The 27351-nt window shown below is 35.0% G+C and overlaps 1 protein-coding gene across 1 annotated transcript in view; it reads right to left on the bottom strand.

Annotated features, from left to right (window-relative positions):
• The window catches only part of LOC142219674 (glycerol-3-phosphate dehydrogenase [NAD(+)], cytoplasmic-like), a 39504-nt gene extending 19130 nt beyond the window's left edge, over positions 1 to 20374 (bottom strand). The window contains exons 1-6 of the mRNA XM_075288554.1: positions 20289 to 20374; positions 19826 to 20210; positions 19583 to 19771; positions 19178 to 19515; positions 19027 to 19119; positions 18739 to 18953 (exon numbers count right to left, since the gene is read on the bottom strand). Coding sequence (XP_075144669.1) covers positions 18923 to 18953; positions 19027 to 19119; positions 19178 to 19515; positions 19583 to 19771; positions 19826 to 20210; positions 20289 to 20329 — 1077 coding nt within the window. The 5' untranslated portion in view covers positions 20330 to 20374 and the 3' untranslated portion in view covers positions 18739 to 18922. The remainder of the gene's footprint in view (positions 1 to 18738; positions 18954 to 19026; positions 19120 to 19177; positions 19516 to 19582; positions 19772 to 19825; positions 20211 to 20288) is intronic.
• Positions 20375 to 27351: the final 6977 nt, after the last annotated feature.

The following is a 27351-nucleotide window of genomic DNA, read 5'->3' as shown; positions in this document are numbered from 1 at the left end:
TTTTGTTTTTTTCTCGAGGCTTTTTTGATATCTGTCGAATTTTATATTAAGATACCACATACTGTACAATATGGTTCACTGCTAATTGCATATGCAAAGTTACTGGCCTTTTCCAGAAATAGAACACTGTGCCACAGGGATTACAGTGGAGCAAACAGAGACATATTAAACAATGTAACCAAAGAGAGCGTTAGACCGTTTCGGTCCATACATGTCTCCAAACTTAAACAGGGTATGATCCCAAGGTCTTTCGATCTTCTAAGCGAAAGCGATTTAAATTCATACCAAAGGTCTTGCGGGATGTTACCCAATAACCACAGGATGAGCGCATTTCAAATGCAACAACCTTTCAGTTTGAGGGTAAATATAATTTTCAACATAAATTCAACTTGACTTGAAACCGCTCATATTCCATACATCTACAAAATTGTTTGCGAATTACTTCCACTTTGCCAAAATGTTGACGAAATCTTTGAAAAGTTGTTGAAGATAATATGATAAAACTTTGACAAAACACTACCGTAAAATACAATGAAAAACCATGTGATTTTCAATACTTCTTCGTGCAACGGAGTGTGTGGTCAATTGGAAGAAATAAAAAAAATGGAAAATTTTAGACAAATAAATGAATTTACTCCAAACAGTTTATAATAATTGGTAAGTGAAAATAAACAAGTATATATGGCCGTAAGTTCGGCCAGGCCGAATCTTATGTACCCTCCACCATGGATTGCATAGAAACTTGTACTAAAGACTGTCCTCCACAATCGAATTACTTGGGTTGCGGTAACACTTGCCGATGGCAAGGTATCTTAAAACTTCTTTACACCGTTTTCTCAATTGTAAGTTAGTCCATACGGGGTATATATTAAACAAAAGAAGTAAGGAAAGTCTAAAGTCGGGCGGGGCCGACTATATTATACCCTGCACCACTTTGTAGATCTAAATTTTCGATACTATATCACATCCGTCAAATGTGTTGGGGGTTTGTCCCAAATACATACATTTAAATATCACTCGATTTGGACAGAATTTGATAGACTTCTACAAAATCTATAGACTCAAAATTTAAGTCGGCTAATGCACTAGGGTGGAACACAATATTAGCAAAAAAATATGTGAAACATTTAAATCTGAAGCAATTTTAAGGAAACTTCGCAAAAGTTTATTTATGATTTATCGCTCGATATATGTATATGTATTAGAAGTTTAGGAAAATTAGAGTCATTTTTACAACTTTTCGACTAAGCAGTGGCGATTTTACAAGGAAAATTTTGGTATTTTTACCATTTTTGTCGAAATCAGAAAAACATATATATGGGAGCTATATCTAAATCTGAACCGATTTCAATCAAATTTGGCACGCATAGCTACAATGCTAATTCTACTCCTTGTGCAAAATTTCAACTAAATCGGAGTTAAAAATTGGTCCCTGTGATAATATGAGTGTAAATCGGGCGAAAGCTATATATGGGAGATATATCTAAACCTGAACCGATTTCAACCAAATTTGGCAAGCATAGCTACAATGCTAACTCTACACCCAGTGCAAAATTTCAACTAAATCGGAGCAAAAAATTGGCCTCTGTGATCATATGAGTGTAAATCGGGCGAATGCTATATATGGGAGCTATATCTAAATCTGAACCGATTTCAACCAAATTTGGCACGCATAGCTGCAATGCTAATTCTACTCCCTGTGCAAAATTAAACTAAATCGGAGTAAAAAATTGGCCTCTGTGGTCATATGAGTGTAAATCGGGCGAAAGATATATATGGGAGCTATATCTAAATCTGAACCGATTTCAATCAAATTTGGCACAGATGACTATACTACTAATTGTACTCCTAGTGCAAAATTTCAACCAAATTGGGCCAAAACTCTGGCTTCTGGGGCCATATAAGTCCATATCGGGCGAAAGATATATATGGAAGCTATATCTAAATCTGAACCGATTTCAATCATATTTGGCACACATGACTATACTACCAGTTGTACTCCTTGTGCAAAATTTCAAGCTAATCGGGATAAAACTCTGGCTTCTGGGACCATATAAGTGCATATCGGGCAAAATATATATATATAGGAGCTATATCGAAATCTGAACCGATTTCAATCAAATTTGGCACACATGACTATACTACTAATTGAACTCCTAGTGCAAAATTTCAACCAAATTGGGCCAAAACTCTAACTTCTGGGGCCATATACACAGTCTTACACAAGTTTACATACACGCTCACAAAAAATCGCTTCTGTAACATATACTCCCAAACATATTTTGCTTCAAGCATATACATTTTTGGGTATTGCCCAAACATTTATATGTTTGATCTCTTCCAATATATAATATGTTTGAAAGCATATTGGCCTAAACAATATATGTTTGGGTAGTCTAAGTTCCAAACATTTTGTATTTTTGCATCCAAATTCAATAATGTTGTCTTCCAAAAAAACAATATGTTATTATGTGAACATATAAGATGTTTGGAAGCATTTTGCACCCAAAAATATTATATGCTTAAAAAAAATTCTCCCAAACAATATTGTGCTCAAAATTTTATTTATTTATTTATATCTTTACAATCATAATGAATTATGAAAATAAACAGGTAATATAGGTGCTAACAACATACGTTTTCGACCTGAATGCTCAAAATTTTGTTTCTGCCTAATTGTATATTCCCCCACATCTTTCTAACTTCCACGATATTTTTTAGTTCTTAGCACCTTTTTCTGTAATACAAACATTGTAGAAGAAATTATTCAATTTTATGATTTTTATACCCACCACCATAGAATGGTGACGGGGGTATAATAAGTTTGTCATTCCGTTTGTAACACATCGAAATATCGATTTCCGACTATATAAAGTATATATATTCTTGATCAGGGAGAAATTCTAAGACGATATAACGATGTCCGTCTGTCCGTCTGTCTGTCTGTCTGTCTGTCTGTCTGTCTGTCTGTTGTAATCACGCTACAGTCTTCAATAATGAATCAATCGTGCTGAAATTTTGCACAAACTCGTCTTTTGTCTGCAGGCAGGTCAAGTTCGAAGATGGGCTATATCGGTCCAGGTTTTGATATAGTCCCCATATAATCCGACCTCCCGATTTGGGGTCTTGGGCTTATAGAAATCGTAGTTTTTATCCATTTTGCCTGAAATTTGAAATCTGGAGGTATTTTATGACCATAAAGAGATGCGCCAAAAATGGTGAGTATCGGTCCATGTTTTGGTATAGCCCCCATATAGACCGATCTCCCGATTATATTTCTAGGGCTTCTAGAATCGAAAGTTTCTATCCAATTTGCCTGAAATTGGAAATCTAGAGGTATTTTATGACCATAAAGAGGTGTGCCAAAAATGGTGAGTATCGGTCCATGTTTTGGTATAGCCCCCATATAGACCGATCTCCCGATTTTACTTCTTGGGCTTATAGAAACCGCAGTTTTTATTCAATTTACCTGAAATTGGAAATCTAGAGGTATTTTCGGGTCATACAGAGGTGTGCCGAAAATGGTGAGTATCGGTCCATATTTTGGTATAGCCCCCATATAGACCGATCTCCAGATTTTATTCTTGGGCTTATAGAAACCGTAGTTTTTATCCAACTTGCCTCAAATTGGAAATCTAGAAGTATTTTAGGACCATAAAAAGGTATACCGAAAATGGTGAGTATAGGTCCATGTTTTGACATAGCCATCAGATAGACCGATCTCCCGATATTACTTTTTGGGCTTCTAGAAACCGTAATTGTTGTCAACTTTGTCTGAAATCGAAAATCTGGAGATTTTTAGGAATATAAATAGGTGTGCAAGAAATGATTTTATTTTTAGGCTTTTAGAATCCGTAGTTTTTATCTAATTTGCCTGAAATGAGAAATCTATATGTATTTTAGGATCTTAAATATGAGAGCCGAAAATGGCGTGTATTGGTCCATGTTTTGGTTTATCTCCCAAATAGACCGATCTCCCGACTTTACTTCTTGGGCTTTTAGAAACCATAGTTTTTTTTTCAAATTTGCATGAAATTTTAGGAACATTAAAAGGTGTGCCGAAAATGGTGATATCGGTCCATGTGCTGATAATGAAAATTGTTTGAAACTGAATTATACTTTCCAGATTTTACTTCTGGTAATCATTTAAATAATGGGGGTAAAAATCTACCGATGTTAGATTTTAAATCAAGGCGTTATTTCATCGTTTTCTTGCACACGATGTTTATGATTCCTCTAAAACTCAAACAAATATGGTTCTTATAAATCGAGAATCTGATCTAGGTAAAATCTTTGAATTTATCTTCGGGAAGTGTACTGGTTGAACTGATCTGCTTGTCATCAAATGCCCCTGAAATTTTCACAGGAAACTATAATATTTGATTCATGGTGGTGGGTATTTAAGATTCGGGCCGGCCGAACTTACTGCTTTATATACTTGTTTTTTACTAACATTGTGTTCCACCTCTGCGCATTAGCCGACTTAAATGTAAAATCTATAAGTATTGCAGAACTCTGTACAGATCTGCTCAGATATACAGAATATATGTGTATGGATTCATATAGCATCCAACACATTGGACGGATTTGATATGGTATCGAAAATGTGGACTTACAAAATGGTGAAGGGTATAATATAGTCGGCCCCGCCCGACTTTAGACTTTCCTTACTTGTTATACCCTCCACCATAGGATGGGGGTATATTAACTTTGTCATTCCGTTTGTAACGCATCGAAATATTGCTCTAAGACCCCATAAAGTATATATATTGTGGGTCGTGGTGAAATTCTGAGTCGATCTAAGCATGTCCGTCCGTCCGTCCGTCTGTCCGTCTGTCCGGCTGTCCGTCCGTCTGTGGAAATCACGCTAACTTCCGAACGAAACTAGCTATCGACTTGAAACTTGGCACAAGTAGTTGTTATTGATGTAGGTCGGATGGTATTGAAAATGGGCCATATCGACCCACGTTTACGTATAGCCCCCATATAAACCGATCCCCAAATTTGGCTTGCGGAGCCTTCCGGAGCAGCAAAATTCATCCGATCTGGTTGAAATTTGGTACGTGGTCTAAGTATACGGTCTCTAACAACCATGCAAAAATTGGTCCATAATTATATATAGCCCCCATATAAACCGATCCCCAGATTTGACCTCCGGAGCCTCTTGGAGGGGCAAAATTCATCCGATCCGGTTGAAATTTGGTACCTGATGTTAGTATATGGTCTCTAACAACCATGCAAAAACTGGTCCATATCGGTCCATAATTATATATAGCTCCCATATAAACCGATCCCCAGATTTGACCTCCGGAGCCTCTTGGAGGGGCAAAATTCATCCGATCCGTTTGAAATTGGGTACCTGATGTTAGTATACGGTCTCTAACAAGCATGCAAAAATTGGTCCATATCGGTCCATAATTATATATAGCTCCCATATAAACCGATCCCCAGATTTGAACTCTGGAGCCTCGTGGATGAGCAAAATTCATCCGATCCAATTGAAATTTAGTACGTGGTGTTAGTATATGGTCTCTAACAACCATGCAAAAATTGGTCCATATCGGTCCATAATTATATATAGCTCCCATATAAACCGATCCCCAGATTAGACCTCCGGAGCCTCTTGGAGGAGCAAAAGTCATCCGATGCGGTTGAAATTTGGTACATTTCGTTAGTATATGGCCTCTAACAGCCATGTAAAAATTGTCAAATTTCATTACTATAGAAAGTTTTGTCAAAATTTCATTTCCATAGAAAGTTTTGTAAAAAGTTTATTTCTATAGCAATGTTTGTCAACATTTTATTTCCATAGAAAATTTTGTCAAAATTTTATTTCTATAGAAAATTTTGTAAAAAATTTATTTCTGTAGAAAATTTTGTCAACATTTTATTTCTATAGACAATTTTGTCAACATTTTATTTCTATAGAACATTTTGTCAACATTTTATTTCTATAGAAAATTTTGTCAACATTTTACTTCCATAGAAAATTTTGTCAACATTTTATTTCTATAGAAAATTTTGTCAAGTTTTTATTTTTATAGAAAATTTTGTCAAAATTTTATTTCTATAGAAAATTTTGTCAAACTGAATTATATACGTATTTAATCGGCCTTTTTTTTTTTGTTTAATATATACCCCTTATGGACTAACTTACAATTTAGAAGACAGTGTTAAAAAGTTTTACGATACCTTGCCATCGGCAAGTGTTATCGCAACCCAAGTAATTCGATTGTGGATGACAGCCTTTAGTAGAAGTTCCTACGCAATCCATGGTGGAGGGTACATAAGATTCGGCCTGGCCGAACTTACGGCCGTATATACTTGTTTTTTGTATAAAATCAATTAAAAACAAGTAAAAAAAGTCTAAAGTCACTTTGTAAATCCACATTTTCGATACTATATCAAATTCGTCAAATGTGTTCGGTTTTTTTGTCCCAAATACATATACATTTAAATCTGACTCCACCCGCTTGTTCTGGGAAGCAGCGAATACCTAACTATATAGCTACTAATTTATAAACACCCCTACTTACGCTCCGCATTACACCCCATGTGTTTTAGCGGAGAGTTTAACGAGAACATGTCGCTGAATATAACCAATAGACTATTCTCTGCATTATCGATAACCACCAATTTGGTAGCTGAAAATTCACACATAATTTGTACACACTTCTCTACCCACTGAAAAGGATAGTGAAAAAATGCTAGCTAAATAAGCACTAATTTTGCTAGAATGATTTTTATAGTTTTTTATTAAGCCAAATTTATATTTGGACTTTAACTAAATATGTTATTTATTTTATAAGTAAAATAATTAAGTTATGACTATACAAACAACAAGGAATTATTTTAATATTCGTGGTAAGACGCATTTACTTTCAAATTGGCACTTCTTTTGTCGCTGCATTGTTAGGCGTATGTGTTGTTATGGAGGTCCAATCCTGCTAGAAAGTAAATAAACTGCACCTGAAATTTGAATATAAATATGAAATAAATATAGTTGCTATATAATAGAATTATTACTAATTTTTTACTTACATTTTTCTTTCGTTTTGATTACCCTATGAGAACTCCGTGTCCGACCAAACCATTTGCAACCCATAGAACAACTAAACAAATTATGAGAAGTGGAATTTTTGTGACGTCTTCTAGCGGGACTTTGCTTATTTTTGTTCAGTAAACCAAACTTCACCTTACGATTATATCATATCTTTTTATGCATTACGCGTAACCACCGAAACTCTATTCCGATCATAAGTGTGTGTTTTTGTTTAGTTTTGCTAGAGACACTATTTTGTACATTACTTTTAGATACCAAAATTAAATGGTCCCTGGATTATATTTTTGAATTTCTCTCTCATTTATTTTCTGTGAGAGAGACAGCGTCTTTCTTATCGATTTCATGCTCAACTGGTAATGCCCAATATAATCTATCGATTATTTAACAGATTACTTTATGGTGCTGAATTGGATGTAATGGAAGGGTACATTATATACATACAGAAAACGGGTCTTTAGTACTTTTTGAACTCATTATTCTATACCATAATAACCTCCTGAACATTGGGAGTGCTTATAGGTAGGGAAAATGCGACAATAGCTATTTGCCGAACAAGCGGGCATCTAAACAAAATTTATAATCTATAGACTTAAAATTGAAGTCGGCTAATGCCCTGGGATGGTACATTATGTTAGTAAAAACAAGTATATAAAGCAGTAAGTTCGGCCGGCCCGAATCTTAAATACCCACCACCATGAATCAAATATTATAGTTTCCTGTGAAAATTTCAGGGGCATTTGATGACAAGCAGATCAGTTCAACCAGTACACTTCCCGAAGATAAATTCAAAGATTTTACCTAGATCAGATTCTCGATTTATAAGAACCATATTTGTTTGAGTTTTAGAGGAATCATAAACATCGTGTGCAAGAAAACGATGAAATAACGCCTTGATTTAAAATCTAACATCGGTAGATTTTTACCCCCATTATTTAAATGATTACCAGAAGTAAAATCTGGAAAGTATAATTCAGTTTCAAACAATTTTCATTATCAGTGCACATGGACCGATATCACCATTTTCGGCACACCTTTTAATGTTCCTAAAATTTCATGCAAATTTGAAAAAAAAACTATGGTTTCTAAAAGCCCAAGAAGTAAAGTCGGGAGATCGGTCTATTTGGGAGATAAACCAAAACATGGACCAATACACGCCATTTTCGGCTCTCATATTTAAGATCCTAAAATACATATAGATTTCTCATTTCAGGCAAATTAGATAAAAACTACGGATTCTAAAAGCCTAAAAATAAAATCATTTCTTGCACACCTATTTATATTCCTAAAAATCTCCAGATTTTCGATTTCAGACAAAGTTGACAACAATTACGGTTTCTAGAAGCCCAAAAAGTAATATCGGGAGATCGGTCTATCTGATGGCTATGTCAAAACATGGACCTATACTCACCATTTTCGGTATACCTTTTTATGGTCCTAAAATACTTCTAGATTTCCAATTTGAGGCAAGTTGGATAAAAACTACGGTTTCTATAAGCCCAAGAATAAAATCTGGAGATCGGTCTATATGGGGGCTATACCAAAATATGGACCGATACTCACCATTTTCGGCACACCTCTGTATGACCCGAAAATACCTCTAGATTTCCAATTTCAGGTAAATTGAATAAAAACTGCGGTTTCTATAAGCCCAAGAAGTAAAATCGGGAGATCGGTCTATATGGGGGCTATACCAAAACATGGACCGATACTCACCATTTTTGGCACACCTCTTTATGGTCATAAAATACCTCTAGATTTCCAATTTCAGGCAAATTGGATAGAAACTTTCGATTCTAGAAGCCCTAGAAATATAATCGGGAGATCGGTCTATATGGGGGCTATACCAAAACATGGACCGATACTCACCATTTTTGGCGCATCTCTTTATGGTCATAAAATACCTCCAGATTTCAAATTTCAGGCAAAATGGATAAAAACTACGATTTCTATAAGCCCAAGACCCCAAATCGGGAGGTCGGATTATATGGGGACTATATCAAAACCTGGACCGATATAGCCCATCTTCGAACTTGACCTGCCTGCAGACAAAAGACGAGTTTGTGCAAAATTATTGAAGACTGTAGCGTGATTACAACAGACAGACAGACAGACAGACAGACAGACAGACAGACAGACGGACAGACGGACATCGTTATATCGTCTTAGAATTTCTCCCTGATCAAGAATATATATACTTTATATAGTCGGAAATCGATATTTCGATGTGTTACAAACGGAATGACAAACTTATTATACCCCCGTCACCATTCTATGGTGGTGGGTATAACAAGTAAGGAAAGTCTAAAGTCGGGCGGGGCCGACTATATTATACCCTGCACCACTTTGTAGATCTACATTTTCGATACCATATCACATCCGTCAAATGTGTTGGGGCTATATAAAGGCTTGTCCCAAATACATACACTTAAATATCACTCGATCTGGACAGAATTCGATAGACTTCTACAAAATCTATAGACTCAAAATTTAAGTCGGCTTATGCACTAGGGTGGAACACAATGTTAGTAAAAAAAAATATGGGAAACATTTAAATCTGGAGCAATTTTAAGAAAACTTCGCAAAAGTTTATTTATGATTTATCGCTCGATATATATGCATTAGAAGTTTAGGAAAATTAGAGTAATTTTTACAACTTTTCGACTAAGCAGTGGCGATTTTACAAGGAAAATGTTGGTATTTTGACCATTTTTGTCGAAATCAGAAAAACATATATATGGGAGCTATATCTAAATCTGAACCGATTTCAACCAAATTTGGCACGCATAGCTACAATGCTAATTCTACTCCCTGTGCAAAATTTCAACTAAATCGGAGCAAAAAATTGGCCTCTGTGGTCATATGAGTGTAAATCGGGCGAAAGCTATATATGGGAGCTATATCTAAATCTGAACCGATTTCAACCAAATTTGGCACGCATAGCTACAATGCTAATTATACTCCCTGTGCAAAATTTCAACTAAATCGGAGCAAAAAATTGGCCGCTGTGGTCATTTGAGTGTAAATCGGGCGAAAGCTATATATGGGAGCTATATCTAAATCTGAACCGATTTCAAACAAATTTAACACGCATAGCTATAATGCTAATTCTACTCCCTGTGCAAAATTTCAATTAAATCGGAGCAAAAAATTGGCCTCTGTGGGCAAATGAGTGTAAATCGGGCGAAAGCTATATATGGGAGCTATATCTAGATCTGAACCGATTTGGCTGATATTTTGCAAGTTTTTCGAGACTCATAAAATATTCGGATGTACGGAATTTGAGGAAGATCGGTTGATATACACGCCAATTATGACCAGATCGGTGAAAAATATATATGGCAGCTATATCTAAATCTGAACCGATTTTTTCCAAAATCAATAGGGATCGTCTTTGAGCCGAAACAGGACCCTATACCAAATTTTAGGACAATCGGACTAAAACTGCGAGCTGTACTTTGCACACAAAAATACATCAACAGACAGACAGACGGACAGACAGACAGACAGACAGACAGACAGACGGACATCGCTAAATCGACTCAGAATTTAATTCTAAGACGATCGGTATACTAAACGATGGGTCTCAGACTTTTCCTTCTTGCCGTTACATACAAATGCACAAACTTATTATACCCTGTACCACAGTAGTGGTGAAGGGTATAAATAGGGGAACATTTAAATATGAACCAATTTTGAGGCAACTTCGCAAAAGTGTATTTATGATTTATCGGTCGATAGATGTGTAATAGAGTAATAGGAAAATTTGAGTCATTTTGATAAGTTTTCGACTTAGCAGTGGCGATTTGATAAGGAAAATGTAGGTATTTCGGCCAGTTTTCCCTAAATAGGACAAACATATATATGGAATCTATATCGAAATCTGCACCGATTGCAATCAAATTTCACATGCATAGTTACTATGTTGAATCTACTCCCTGTGCAAAATTTCACGTAAATCGGATAACAACTTTGACCTCTGTGGTCATATGACGGAAAAACGGGCGAAAGATATATATGGGAGCTATATTAAAATCTGAACCGATTTCAACCAAAATAAACACGCATATGCAGAACCTTAATTCTACTGCCTGTGTAAAGTTTCAAGTTCAATTCTACTCCCTCTGCAAAATTTCACGTAAATCAGAGTAGCACTTTTGCCTCTGTGGGCATATTAGACCAAATCGGGCGAATGTTATATATGGGAGCTATATCTAAATCTGAACCGACTTCAACTAAATTTTGCACAGTTAACGATACTATAAAACGTACTCCTTGTGCAAAATTTCAAGGAACTCAGGGCAAAACTCTGGCTTTCGAGGCCATACAAATCCAAATCGGACGAAAGATATATATGGGAGCTATATCTAAATCGGAACCGATTTTAACCAAATTAAGCACACTTAACGATACTATTAAACGTATTTGTTGTTCAAAATTTGAAGCAAATCAGGGCAAAACTCTGGCTTTTGGGGCCATATAAGTCCAAATCGGTGGAAAGATATATATGGGAGCTATATCTAAATCTGAACCGATTTCAACTAAATTTGGCACAATTAACGATACTATTAAACGTACTCGTTGTGCAAAATTTGAAGCATATCAGGGCAAAACTCTCGCTTTTGGGGCCATATAAGTCCAAATCGGACGAAAGGTATATATGGGAGCTATATATAAATCTGAACCGATTTAGCTGATATTTGGCAGTTTTGACGGGACTAACAAAACATTCAGATGTACAAAATTTTAAGAACATCGGTTCATAAATACGTGAATTATGATCAAATCGGTGATAACTATATATGGCAGCTATATCTAAATCTGAACCGATTTTTTCCAAAATCAATAGCGATTGTCTTCTATCCGAAGAAAGACGTTATGTCAAATTTGAGGACGATCGGACTTAAACTGCGACCTGTACTTTGTGCACAAAATTACATATACAGACAGACGGACGGACCGACAGACAGACAGACGGACATCGCTAATTCGACTCAGAATTTAATTCTAAGCCGATCGGTATACTAAAAGATGGGTCTATGAGCAATATATCTAGGCGTTACATACAAATGCACAAACTTATTATACCCTGTACCAGGGCTGTGGAGTCGGAGTCTTGAAGTCGGAGTCTGAAGATTTGGCTGGAGTCGGAGTCGGAGTCGGAGTCGTAAAAATTTTGCTCGACTCCGACTCCGGCTAAACCAAATTTTTTAAAACACTTCACATTTTTGTAACTAAAAAAGTTTTTACGCAAATTAGTTTCCAATGCGTTATGCATTCGATCAATGTACACCGCGATTGGAAATAAAAATCAACTTCCAATTACGGCTATCATTTTATGTTTCCAATTACGGCTATCATTTTATGTTTCAAAATTTAATTTCTATAAAAAAATTATTCGAAATATTATTACTATAGAAAATTTTTTTCCTATAGAAAATTAAGTCAACATTTATTTCTATAGAAAATAAAAAATAAAACAAGTATATACAGCTGTATGTTCGTCCGGGCCAAATCATAAATACCCACCGCCATGAATCAAATATACTAATTTCCTTAGAAAATTTCATGGGGGTTTGATGACAGATCAGTTTAACCAGTTCGCATCCCGAAAATAAATGCAAAGATTTTACCTATCAGATTCCGGATTTATAAGAACTATATTTGTTTGAGTTTCAAAGGAATCATAAACATATCCTGTAAATGTGCAAGAAAATTAAGAAAAAATACCTTGATTTGAAATCTAAAATCTATAGTACACCAACTGTTTTGTGATTACGGGAAGTAATATCTGGCAAATTTACATTTATGGTAAATGCACCTTCTGTACCCTCAATATCTGAAATCGGTCTATATGGAGGCCTTACCACCGTTGCAACAACGAATTTTTATTTTAGACCAAATTTTTCCAAAATTCGTACCAGGGGACCAGTTTTCTAATTTAAATTAAAATAATTTAAAAGTTACAATTTTTCTAAAATTTTTCTTCGAAAGAAAATTTTTTCAAAATTTTATTTCTATATAAAATGTTGACCTCATTCTATTTCTATCGAAAATTTTGTCCATGTTTTATTTCTATAGAAAATTTGGTCCAAATTTTATTTCAATAGATTTCATTTTAGCCAAAATTTAATTTCTATAGAAAATGTAGCCAAAGTTTAATTCTATTGAAAATTTAGCCAAAATTTAATTTCTGTAAAAAATTCAGCCAAAATTTTATTTCTATTACATATTTAGCAGAAATTTGTACAAAATTTTTGCATAATATTGTATCCCAAAATTTTTTAAGAAGCTTATTTCTATACAAAATTTTGTTAAAATTTTATTTCTATGAAAAATTTCTTAAAATTTTATTTCTATGAAAATTTTGTTAAAATTTTATTTCTATAGAAATTTTTGTCCAAATGTTATTTCTGCAGAAAAATTCAATAATTTTCTTCTTCAATTATTTTTTGGGTCTATTTTGGTCAATCGGACTAATGGGGCTACGCCAAAAACATGGAAGGATACGTACAGTATTCAGCATATCTATTGTAGCTCTAGAATATAGACCCCAAGGGGACTATATCAAAAACTGGACCGATACACAATATATTCGGCACACCTCTTAATGGTCTTAGAATACCTCCAGATTTCAAATTTCAGGCAAATTGGATAAAAACTACGGATTGTAGAAGTCCAAGAAGTAAACTCGTAACATCGGTCTAAAAGGGGGCTATATCAAAACTTCGTCCGATAGTGACCATCTTCGGCACGCCTTGTAATGGTCCTATAATACCTCTAGAATTGGATAAAAACTACGGATTCAAGAAATAAAATCGGGAGTTCTGTCTATATGGGAGCTATATTAAAACAGGGTCCGATAATCACCATTTTCAGCACTCCTCCTTATAGCCCTAGAATACCTCTAGGTTTCCAATTTCTGGGAAATTGGATAAAAACTACGGTTTTTATAAGCCCAAGACCCCAAATCGGGCGATCGGTTGATATGGGAGCTATATCAAAACCTGGACCGATCTAGCTCATCTTCGACATGACAAACTTATTATACCCCTGTCACCATTCTATGGTGGGGGGTATAAAAATATTTTTATGTAGAAATTTTTGTCAAAAATTTATTTCTATAGAAAATTTAGCCAAAATTTTGCTTCTATAGAAAATTGTGCAAAATTTTATTTACACAAAAAATTTTCCAAATTTTCTATTAATAATTTTTTCAAATTTTTTTCCATAGAAAATTGTGCCAAAATTTTGTTATTATAGATTTTTTTTATACAAAATTTATACAACATTTTATGTCGATAGAAAATTTAGTCAACATTTTATTTTTATAGAAAATGTAGTCTAAATTTTCTTTCTATAGAAAATTTTGCAGCATTTTATTTCTTTAGAAAATTTTGCAAAATTTTATTTACTACACAAAAAATTTTCCAAAAATTTCTATTGATATTTTTTTCAAAATTTTATTTCTATAGAAAATTTTGTCAAAATTTGTTTACTATAGTCTTTTTATAGAAAATTTGGTAAAAATTTATTTATATAGAGAATTTAGTTCAAATTTTGTTTCTATAGAAAATTTTGCAAACTTTTATTTACTACACAAAAATTTTTCCAAAATTTCTATTTATATTTTTTTTTCAAAATTTTATTTCTATAAAACAATTTGTCAAAATTTTATTTATGTAGCAAATTTTCTCAAATTTTTTTCTTACTGATACTCATTGCTAAGTCGAAAACTGGTAAAAGTGACTCAAATTTTGCTATATAAAAAATTATGAATGTTTCCCAAATATTGCACGAGATTTTGTAGAAGTCTGATTTCAGATTTTATCAAAATGTTGATCTAAATACAAAGTTGTGCAGAGTATGTTACAATCGGCCCGCCCGACTTTAGACTTTCTTTGCATTTTTATTTTTTGCTATAATTGTGTTACGTCCCATAACGTTAGATTTAAATTTTAGGTACAGAGATTTTCTAGAAGTATATACAATTTTGTCTAAATCGATTCAGATTCAAATTCATGCATATGGGAATATAACCCTTTATAATAATTTTCGTCCACAAATACATATACTGTCGGTATCTTCTCATATTATGATGGGTATTTATATCATTATTTTATTTATTAAACATTGCCCTAAATTTGAAATAAAGAGTTTAATTGGTATAAATGCGAAATTAAGACCTTTCTTGCACACATAAATAAATACGATACTTTATATCGATCCATATATATACCCCATATATATCCCCTCAATAGAACTACAAATTAGTGGTACTAAAATGAGATTTAGTTATATTACCCGGAGTCGACTCCGGAGTCGGAGTCGGAGTCGGAGTCGAGCTGATGAAAAATGCTGGAGTCGGAGTCGGAGTCGAGCAAAATTGGCTCGACTCCACAGCCCTGCCCTGTACCACAGTAGTGGTGAAGGGTATAAAAATACGGGAAACATTTAAATCTGAAGCGATTTTAAGGAAACTTCGCAAAAGTTTATTTATGATTTATCGCTCGATATATATGTATTAGAAGTTTAGAAAAATTAGAGTCAGTTTTACAACTTTTCGACTAAGCAGTGGCGAGTTTACAGGGAAAATGTTGGTATTTTGACCATTTTTGTCGAAATCAGAAAAACATATATATGGAAGCTATATCAAAATCTGAACCTATTTCAATCAAATTTGGCACACATGACTATATTACTAATTGTACTCCTAGTGCAAAATTGGGCCAAAACTCTGGCTTCTGGGGCCATATAAGTCCATATCGGGCGAAAAATATATATGGAAGCTATATCTAAATCTGAACCGATTTCAATCAAATTTGGCACACATGACTATACTACCAATTGTACTCCTTGTGCAAAATTTCAAGTTAATCGGGATAAAACTCTGGCTTCTGGGTCCATATAAGTGCATATCGGGCGAAAGATATATATGTGAGCTATATCTAAATCTGAATCGATTTCAACCAAATTTGGCACGCATAGCTACAATGCTAAATCTACTCCCTGTGCGAAATTTCAACCAAATTGGGCCAAAACTCTGGCTTTTAGGACCATATTAGTCCATATCGGGCGAAAGATATATATGGGAGCTATATCTAAATCTGACTATACGACTAAGTATTATGTTTGTACAAAATTTCAAGCAAATCGGTGTAAAACTCTGGCTGCTGGGTCCATATTAGTGCATATCGGGCGAAAGATATATATGGGAGCTATATCTAAATCTGAACCGATTTCTTCCCAAATCAATTGGGTTCTATTTTGACCCAAATTAGGAACATGTGCCAAATTTGAAGTCGATTGGACTTAAATTGCGACCTAGACTTTGATCACAAAAATGTGTTCACAGACAGACGGACGGACGGACAGACGGACATGGTTATATAGACTCAGGGACCCACCCTGAGCATTATTGCCAAAGACACCATGTGTTTATCTCGTCTCCTTCTGGGTGCTACAAACATATGCACTAACTTATAATACCCTGTTCCACAGTGTGGCGCAGGGTATAAATATGGGAAACATTTAAATCTGAAGCAAGTTTAAGGAAACTTTGCAAAAGTTTATTTATGATTTATCGCTCGATATGTATGTATTAGAAGTTTAGAAAAATTAGAGTCATTTTTATAACTTTTCGACTAAGCGGTGGCGATTTTACAAGGAAAATGTTGGTATTTTGACCATTTTTGTCGAAATCAGAAAAACATATATATGGGAGATATATCTAAACCTGAACCGATTTCAACCAAATTTGACAAGTATAGCTACAATGCTATTTCTACACCCTGTGCAAAATTTCAACTAAATCGGAGCAAAAAATTGGCCTCTGTGGTCATATGAGTGTAAATCGGGCGAATGCTATATATAGGGGCTATATCTAAATATGAACCGATTTCAACCAAATTTGGAACGCATAGTTACAATGCTAATTCTACTCCCTATGCAAAATTTCAACTAAATCGGAGCAAAAAATTGGCCTCTGTGGGCAAATGAGTGTAAATCGGGCGAAAGCTATATTTGGGAGCTATATCTAAATCTGAACCAATTTGGCTGATATTTTGCAAGTTTTTCGAGACTCATAAAATATTCAGATGTACGGAATTTGAGGAAGATCGGTTGATATACACGCCAATTATGACCAAATCGGTGAAAAATATATATGGCAGCTATATCTAAATCTGAACCGAAATCAATAGGGATCGTCTTTGAGCCGAAACAGGACTCTATACCAAATGTTAGGACAATCGGACTAAAACTGCGAGCTGTACTTTGCACACAAAAATACACCAACAGACAGACAGACGGACAGACAGACAGACGGACAGACAGACAGACAGACAGACAGACGGACAGACAGACAGACAGACTTACAGACAGACAGACGGACATCGCTAAATCGACCCAGAATTTAATTCTAAGACGATCGGTATACTAAACAATGGGTCTCAGACTTTTCCTTCTTGGCGTTATATACAAATGCACAAACTTATTATACCCTGTACCACAGTAGTGGTGAAGGGTATAAATATGGGAAACGTTTAAATCTGAAGCAATTTTAAGGAAACTTCGAAAAAGTTTATTTATGACAACAATTAATTTGTTAATTAATTATTTTTTATGCCCAACTAAAACTGTGATTGATTTTATCATTTTTGTGATTGAAGACGTTTCATTAAAACAAGTAAGGAAAGTCTAAAGTCGGACGGGGCCGAATATATTATACCCTGCACCACTTTGTAAATCCACATTTTCGATACTATATCAAATCCGTCAAATGTGTTGGGTGCTATATATAAATGTTTTTGTCCCAAATACATAACGGGTTGGCTGATAAGTCCCCGGTCTAACAAAGAAAAACACATTTTTTATACCCTTCACCACTACTGTGGTACAGGGTATAATAAGTTTGTGCATTTGTATGTAACGCCAAGAAAGAGTAATCATAGACCAACCTTTTAATCATAGACCAACCGGTTCAGATTTAGATATAGCTCCCATATATAGCTTTCGCCCGATTTACACTCAAATGACCACAGAGGCCAATTTTTTCTCCGATTTAGTTGAAATTTTGCACAGGGAGTATAATTAGCATTGTAGCTATGCGTGCCAAATTTGATTGAAATCGGTTCAGATTTAGATATAGCTCCCATATATATGTTTTTCTGATGTCGACAAAAATGGTCAAAATACCAACATTTTCCTTTTAAATCGCCACTGCTTAGTCGAAAAGTTGTAAAAATTACTATAATTTTCCCAAACTTCTAATACATATATATCGAGAGATAAATCATAAATAAACTTTTGCGAAGTTTCCTTAAAATTGCTTCAGATTTAAATGTTTCCCATATTTTTTACTAACATTGTGTTCCACCCTAGTGCATTAGCCGACTTAAATTTTGAGTCTATAGATTTTGGAGAAGTCTATCAAATTCTGTCCAGATCGAGTGATATTTAAATGTATGTATTTGGGACAAACCTTTATATATAGCCCCCAACACATTTAACGGATGTGATATGGTATCGAAAATTTAGATCTACAAAGTGGTGCAGGGTATAATATAGTCGGCCCCGCCCGACTTTAGACTTTCCTTACTTGTTTTTACTTGTTTTTAATTGATTTTATACAAACAAAAATAATTACTTTTTGTAATCTTCAAATTGATTTTACTCACATGCTCGTCTCTTTTTCACCCTTTTGATGGCTTATTAGACAAAAGAAAAATAATATAAATTTTTGAAATTTGATCAAAAAATATTGCATGGTTTTTGGAGATTGGAATCCCTTTAAAATTTTTCAGCCTATTTTAATACAACGAATTTTGCTAGATTTTCTCTCAAATAATTTAATTTTTGTTTTTATAGTGGAAACAAATGTGTTGGATGGTAGCTGAAATATTAGAAACAAAAAGTTAAGATTTAAGTTGATAAAGCAAAAAAAAAAAAAAAAATTGTTTACTTACATTATATTTGGCATATTGGCAATGCAATTTAACAATTCTTCGGGTTTGCAAATGTTTTGACAAATTTTATAAATCATTACAAATAAGGGAAATCTATTAATATAAATAGATGAATAAATGAAATAAAGTAAGCAAATATAAATAATTTTACTTCTCTTGAAGACCCTTTTGTTGCAGCATATAGTTCACCGCCTTCACTGTCATGGGACCCAATATTTTCTCTCTACCCATTGAGGTTTTCTCCAAATGGTCAACACTGTGGCCAGTTTTTACCACAAGTTCACCCAGACGTCGATTACGGCTACTACAGCAAACTGTCATCATGTCGGCAATGCCACAACTTTCAAGCAATGTCGATAGTTTACAACCCGGATAGAAGACATCAATGAAGCGAATTATTTCGTTAAGGCCAAATCTTAGACAAGCTGACTTGGTATTCTCATTAGCCTCAAGGCCATCCAAAAGGCCTGATGAAAATGCTATGATGTGCTGTATGTCGGTACGTATGATGATGACAAGCGTTCCCTTTTGGGGTTAGGAATTTTATTTTACGAACCTTTAAGTAGCCACAAACTTCCACACAATCGGCATCATCAATCACAGTTACCCGGAAATTGGGTGTGCTAAATAGATCTTTGAATAATTTGGAATTTTTCATATCACGGCAACCCAATGTGGCCTCACAGTATTTATTCAGAGTCACCTCACTGGCCATATTGACCCCCATTAAAACGGCACAGGGAATCTGTTTGTTTTCGGAATAGGATAATTTTTTTGTTTTTTAATGTCATCTTCTTACCTTCAGAAATTTCATAATGGTCTGCGATATTAATTCAATACCTCCATTTTCATTTATCGTAAATCCCTTTATTATCGATATGGCCATGGCATTTGGTTTAATTTTTCCCAAAAGTGTTTGACAAAAATCCTCAATTAAATGCTGGGGCATTGCAAATACAATGATATCAGCATATTTAGCTGTTTCCACCAGATCTGTACAGGCTATTAAATTTTCTGGTAACTGCAACATTGGCAAATATTTGGCATTCACATGATGAGTGTTAATAATTTCGCTAAGGCGAATTCCTTCGAAAAGTTCATCATAGACAAACAAATTGACACTATCTTCAACATCGGTGAGAATAGCAGCATTTTCAGCTAATATTTTGCCTATGGCAGTGCCTCTGGTTATGAAGGGTAGTAATCCAAGGCCATTTAAGAAATGTGGTTAGTGTGTATGAAATGAAAGAATTTCAACTTACAAATTTCCAGATCCAATGACACAAATGCTAGTTTTTTCCATTGGTTTGAAACTTTTTTTTAAACAATAATCAAAAATATATTTTATTTGGAAAGAAAACTCAAATATATACGATTTTAGACAAAGGCCTATGTCAACAAAAAAAAAATAAATTACTTTGTTAATATCTCCTTAAATATCCGTCCTAGGGGTAAAAGAAGCGAAGTTCGCGGCGATCCCAAAATGTAATGCAAATTCTTAAAAATTCACAAAATTTATATAAAATAATTATTTTGCTTATATCCTGTAACGTGGTTTTCTTCGTGGGCTTAGGTAGGTCACAAACCTTAAACTATAGCACACTACTTTTATCCCAATGAATGGGCTGAAGGGGCAATGAATGGGCTGAAGGAGCGGCGACGTCTGGTGGGGCTTCGACTATGAAGAACTGAGGGCTGCGCTGGGTTGGACGATGACGAGGACTGGTGCAATAACATTCGTGTGCGGAGATCACGATGGTACCGGGCCGATGGTGTTCGCGTGCGCAGATGACGATTGTGTCGGGCCGATGGTGCTCCTATACGAGAATGACGATGGTATCGGACCGATGGTGCTCGTGTCGGTTTCGGCTATACTAGCACTTGAATGATGCGAACGAATCGCGTAAGCGGACGAACCGCGTATGCGGCCGAACTGCGTAAGCGGACGAAAAGCGTAAGCGGACGAACTGCGTTAGCAGCCGAACTGCGTAAGCGAACGAATCGCGTAAGCGGACGAACCACGTAAGCAGACGAACTGCGTAAGCAAACGAATCGAGTAAGCGATTGCAGCCCAACTGCGTAAGCGGACGAACAGCGAAAGCGGACGAACAGCGTAAGCGGACGAACTGCGTAAGCGAACAAATCGCGTAAGCGAACAAATCGCGTAAGCGAACAAATCGCGTAAGCGAACAAATCGCTTAAGCGAACAAATCGCGTAAGCGAACAAATCGCGTAAGCGAACAAATCGCGTAAGCGGACGAACCGCGTAAGCAGCCGAACGGACGAACTGCGTTAGAGGGGTGCTAGTATAGCCTTAGGGAGGAAGGGGGATAGGAGAAGGTAGTGGGATGAATCGGGTGCTCCTATCGGAAGTTAGACTGCGGTCAGTGCCACTCGCTTTACTACTCGATTGATTCATGCCATCGTCCCGACAAACCTACATTCTTAAGTCGGCCGTGACACCAACCAAATGGGAATTATTAGCGTATAATTCACTAACGTTGAGTGGTTAAAGTAGGTTCCCTTCGATACTACTTGTACTTTATGCATGAAATGAATGCAATGGGTACAGTGACATAAAGCAACTAAGTGGGTACAGTGGTACGAAGGAAAAAAATGGGGACTATGGGAATTAACTACATTCAAAATAAGAACAATATGTTATGTACGAGTAATTGGCTCGATACAATCTCCTTAATTATGTGTCATAGACACGGTTGCCACTTGTGGCAAAAAATAATATACAAAAATTTTAATAAAATGTTATCAAAAAATAAAATCTACCCAGTCCTTATTTTGAAATTGTTGATCATATTTTCTTCGAAAGAAATGTTTTATTATTTTATTTTAGAAGTTTATTTATTATATGTTTTGCGACAATTTTAAATGTGTCAAATTTTAAATCTTAAATATAAGGATTTAAGCTTGCGCCATCAAGGGAAAATTTCTACTTCCACAAAAAAAATAGAACTTACTCACAATGGATTTTGATAGTATGATCTAACACGAAAATTAAATTTTTTAAAGATATTGAATTTAAAGAAAATTTTATCAAATTCAATTTCTATAGAAAATATTGTCAAAATTTTTACTTCTTTCGTTTTGTTTTGTTATTGTTGGTTTTTTTCTTTAATCATTTTTGTTGTTTTTTTGATTTCAGCTTAAAACCATGCATTGACTAAACTACAAGTGTAGCTTAACCAACAGAGGAAAAGAATGTTTGTCAAATTTATTTGAGCAAAGCCCTATAGACTACAAGATGCTTGGATGGACGCACGTTTCGGAATTACTACATTCCTCATCAGCATCCTCTACTTGCAGCAAAACTATCAACTATCTGAATAAATACAGGCAGTTCAATAAACCCAAGGTGAACCACACTTGAACCTTACGAAAAAAGCTTATGCCGAAATAAATTCATACAAATATTTCTCTTTTCCTTTGCCACCAATAATTTGATTCCTATAGAATATTTTGTCAAAATTTCATTTCTATAGAAAATTTTGTCAAAATTTTATTTCTATAGAAAATGTTGTCAATGTTTTATTTCTATAGAAAGTTTTGTCCAAATTTTATTTCTATAGAAAATTTGTAAAGATTTTTTTTCTATAGGAAATTTTGGCAAACTTTATTTTTATAGAAAATTTAATCAAAGTTTTATTTTTATAAAAAATGTTGTCAAAATTTTATGTCTAAAGAAAATTTTGCCATAATTTTATTCCTATAGAATATTTTGTAAAAATTTTATTTCTATAGAAAAATTTGTCAAAATTTTATGTTTATAGAAAATTTTGTTTTCTATAGAAAATGTTGTTAACATTTTATTTCTATATTTTTTTTTCAAAATTATATTTATATAGAAATTTTTGTCAAAATTTTATTTATATTTATAGACAATTTTGTCAAAATTTTATTTCTATAGAAAATTTTGTCAAAATTTTATTTCTATAAAAAATATTGGCAAAATTTTTACTTCTATTTTGTTAAAAGTGTATTTCTGTAGAAAATTTTCTCAAAAAATTTTGTCAAAATTTTATTTCTATTGAACATTTTGTCAAAATTGTATTTCTATAGAAAATTTTGTTTCTATAGATTTTGTTTTTTAATTTTATTTCTGTAGAATATTTTATTTCTATAGACAATTTTGTGAACATTTTATTTATATAGAAAATTTTGTCAAAATTTTATTTCTCTACACCGTTTTTATAAAATTCTACAGAAATATTTTAAAATTTTTATTTCTGTAGAATTTTTTTTTTTTTTTTAATTTTATTTCTGTAGAAAATTGTGTCAAAATTTTATTTCTATAGAAAATTTTGTAAAAATTTTATTTCTATAGAAAATTTTTCAAGATTTTTTTCTATCGAAAAAAATTTTATTTAAAATTTGTATATAGAAAATTTTCTCAAAATTTGATTTCTATAGAAAATTTTGTCAGAATTTTACTTCTTTCTATAGAAACTTTCTTTTTTTCTATAGAAAATTTTGTCAAAATTTTATTTCTATACACCGTTTTTAATACCCACCACCATAGAATGGTGACGGGGTATAAGTTTGTCATTCCGTTTGTAACGCATCGAAATATCGATTTCCGACTATATAAAGTATATATATTCTTGATCAGGGAGAAATTCTAAGACGATACAAGTATATAAGGCCGCAAGTTCGGCCAGGCCGAATCTTATGTACCCACCACCATGGATTGCGTAGAAACTTCTACGAAAGACCATCATCCACAATCGAATTACTTGGGTTGTGGTATCTTAAAACTTCTTAACATCGTTTTCTAAATTGTGATTTAGTCCATACATGGTATGTATTAGACAAAAAAGTTATGTATAGTTAAGTCTACAAATAATTACGAATCGATATGGACTTTTTGTACGTAGAGAGCCAGAAATGAAATATGGGGGTTGCTTATATGGGGGCTATATACAATTATGAACTTTATATGGACCAATTTTTGTGTGATTGGGGATCGATTTATCTGAGGGCCATATATAACTATAGATCGATATGGACCTAGTTAGGCATGGTTGTTAACGACTATATACTAGCACAATGTACCAAATTTCAACTCACTCGTATTAAATTTGCTCCTCCAAGAGGTTAGAAAACCAAATCTCGGGATCGGTTTATATGGGGCTATGTACGATTATGGACTGATACGGACCACTTTTGGCATGGTTGTTAAATATCATATACTACCACCACGTACCAAATTTCAAGCAGATCGGATGAATTTTGCTTCTCCAAAAGGCACCGGAGGTCAAATCTGGGGATCGGTTTATATGGGAGCTATATATAATTATGGACTGATAGGAACCAATTCCTGCATGGTTGTTGGATACCATATACCAACATCACGTACCAAATTCCAACCGAATGGGAAGAATTTTGCCCTTCCAAGGGGCTCTGGAGGTCAAATCTGGGGATGGGTTTATATGGGGCCTATATATAATTATGGACCGATATCGACCAATTTTTGCATGGGAGTTTGAGGCCATATATTAACACCACGTACCAAATTTCAACTGAATTAGATGAATTTTGGTCTTCCAAGGAGTTCTGGAGGTCAAATCTGGTGATCGGTTTATATGGAGGCTATATAATTATGAACCGATGTGGACCAATGTTTGCATGGTTGTTAGAGACCATATACTAACATCACGTACCAAACTTCAGCCGGATCGGATGAAATTTGCTTCTCTTAGAGGCCTCGCAAGCCAAATCGGAGGATCGGTTTATATGGGGGCTATATATAATTATGGACCGATGTGGACCAATTTTTGCATGGTTGTTAGAGACCATATACTAACACCATGTACCAAATTTCAGCCGGATCGGATGAAATTTGCTTCTCTTAGAGGCCTCGAAAGCCAAATCGGGGGATCGGTTTATATGGGGGCTATATATAATTATGGACCGATGTGGACCAATTTTTGCATGGTTGTTAGAGACCATATGCTAACACCATGTACCAAATTTCAGCCGGATCGGATGAAATTTGCTTCTCTTAGAGGCCTCGCAAACCAAATCGGGGGATCGGTTTATATGGGGGCTATATATAATTATGGACCGATGTGGACCAATTTTTGCATGGTTGTTAGCGACCATATACTGACACCATGTACCAAATTTCAGCCGGATCGGATGAAATTTGCTTCTCTTAGGGACCTCGCAAACCAAATCGGGGGATCGGTTTATATGGGGGCTATATATAATTATGGACCGATGTGGACCAATTTTTGCATGGTTGTTAGAGACCATATACTAACACCATGTATTAAAATTCAGCCGGATCGGATGAAATTTGCTTCTCTTAGAGGCCTCGCAAGCCAAATTTTGGGGTCCGTTTATATGGGGGCTATACGTAAAAGTGGACCGATATGGCCCATTTGCAATACCATCTGACCTACAGCAATAACAACTACTTGTGCCAAGTTTCAAGTCGATAGCTTGTTTCGTTCGGAAGTTAGCGTGATTTCAACAGACGGACGGACGGACGGACGGACGGACATGCTCAGATCGACTCAGAATTTCACCACGACCCAGAATATATATACTTTATGGGGTCTTAGAGCAATATTTCGATGTGTTACAAACGGAATGACAAAGTGAATATACCCCCCATCCTATGGTGGTGGGTATAATAAGCATGTCCGTCTGTCCGTCTGTCCGTCTGTCTGTATGTCTGTCTGGCTGTCTGTTGTAATCACGCTACAGCATTCAATAATGGAGCTATCGTCCTGAAATTTGGCACAGAATCGTCTTTTGTCTGCGCGCAGGTCAAGTTCGAAGATGGGCTATATCGGGCCATGTTTTGGTATAGCCCCCATATAAACCGACCTCCCGATTTGGGGTCTTTCGCTTATAGAAACCGTAGTTTTCATCCAATTTGCGCGAAATTGAAAATCTAGAGATATTTTGGGACCTTGAAGAGGTGTGCCAAAAATGGTGAGTGTCGGTCCATGTTTTGGTATAGCCCCCATATAAACCGACCTCCCGATTTGGGGTCTTTCGCTTATAGAAACCGTAGTTTTCATCCAATTTGCGCGAAATTGAAAATCTAGAGGTACTTTATGACCATAAAGAGGTGTGCCAAAAATGGTGAGTGTCGGTCCATGTTTTGGTATAGCCCCCATATAGACCGATCTCCCGATTTTACTTCTTGGGCTTATAGAAACCGCAGTTTTTATTCAATTTACCTGAAATTGGAAATCTAGAGGTATTGTAGGACCACAAATACGTGTGCCAAATTGTGAGTATCCGTCCATATTTTGGTATAGCCCCCATATAGAGCGATCTCCCGATTTGGGGTCTCGGGCTTATAGAAACCGTAGTTTTTATCCAATTTGTCTGAAATTGGAAATCTAGAGGTATTTTAGGACCATAAAGAGGTGTGCCGAGAATGGTGAGTATCGGTCCATATTTTGGTGTAGCCCCCAAATAGTATCAATTACTATTTTTTAAATTAAATTGACTAAACCAGACTAACGGCCATTTTCATGTAGCTCCGTTAGGCTTTAACTGCCAGTTAACAGAAAGTAAATAGCAAATATTTTCTCTCCGATTAATTTTAACTGAAAAAATTTCGTCATTTAAGTTCCTAACTGGCCTATGGAATATAAAGGCAAAATGACAGCTTCGTCTATAATACGGTTTAGAAGTTGGTTAGTTAACGGAACACTAACGGAGCTTTATGAAAATGGGGGTAAACAAAATAATAAAGGAGCTTTAGTTATTCAACTAAATCAAAAGTTCAACCACAGATTTATTTTATAAATACCAGATTAAAAACATTGCCATCGGCAACTGCTACCACAACCAAAGTAATTCGATTGTGCATGAAAATCTTTAGCGGAACTTTCTGCTGTGTATATACTTGTTTAATTTTTAGAAAAATGTAAAATCGTAAATAGGTTTTCAAATTCTGGGGGGGGGCTAAAATTTTTCTGGGTGGGTCTAAGCCCCCTCCCCAGAGGCCTTCCTACGCTTATGGTCCCCATATAAAACGACCTCCCGATTTGGGGTCTTGGGTTTATAGAAACCGTAGTTTTTATCCAATTTGTCTGAAATTGGAAATCTAGAGGTATTTTGGGACCATAAAGAGGTGTGCCGAAAATGGTGAGTATCGGTCCATATTTTTGTATAGCCCCCATATAGACCGATTTCCCGATTTTACTTCTTGGGCTTCTAGAATCCGAAGTTTTTATCCTATTTGCCTGAAATTGGAAATCTATAGGTATTTTCGGGTCATAAAGAGGTGTGCCGAAAGCGGTGAGTATCGGTCCATATTTTAGTATAGCCCCCATCAGAACGATC

The sequence above is a fragment of the Haematobia irritans genome, chromosome 1 (genome assembly GCF_050003625.1).
Source record: "Haematobia irritans isolate KBUSLIRL chromosome 1, ASM5000362v1, whole genome shotgun sequence".
Taxonomy (NCBI): Eukaryota; Metazoa; Arthropoda; class Insecta; order Diptera; family Muscidae; genus Haematobia; species Haematobia irritans.
This window is presented reverse-complemented; position numbering and strand designations above follow the sequence as displayed.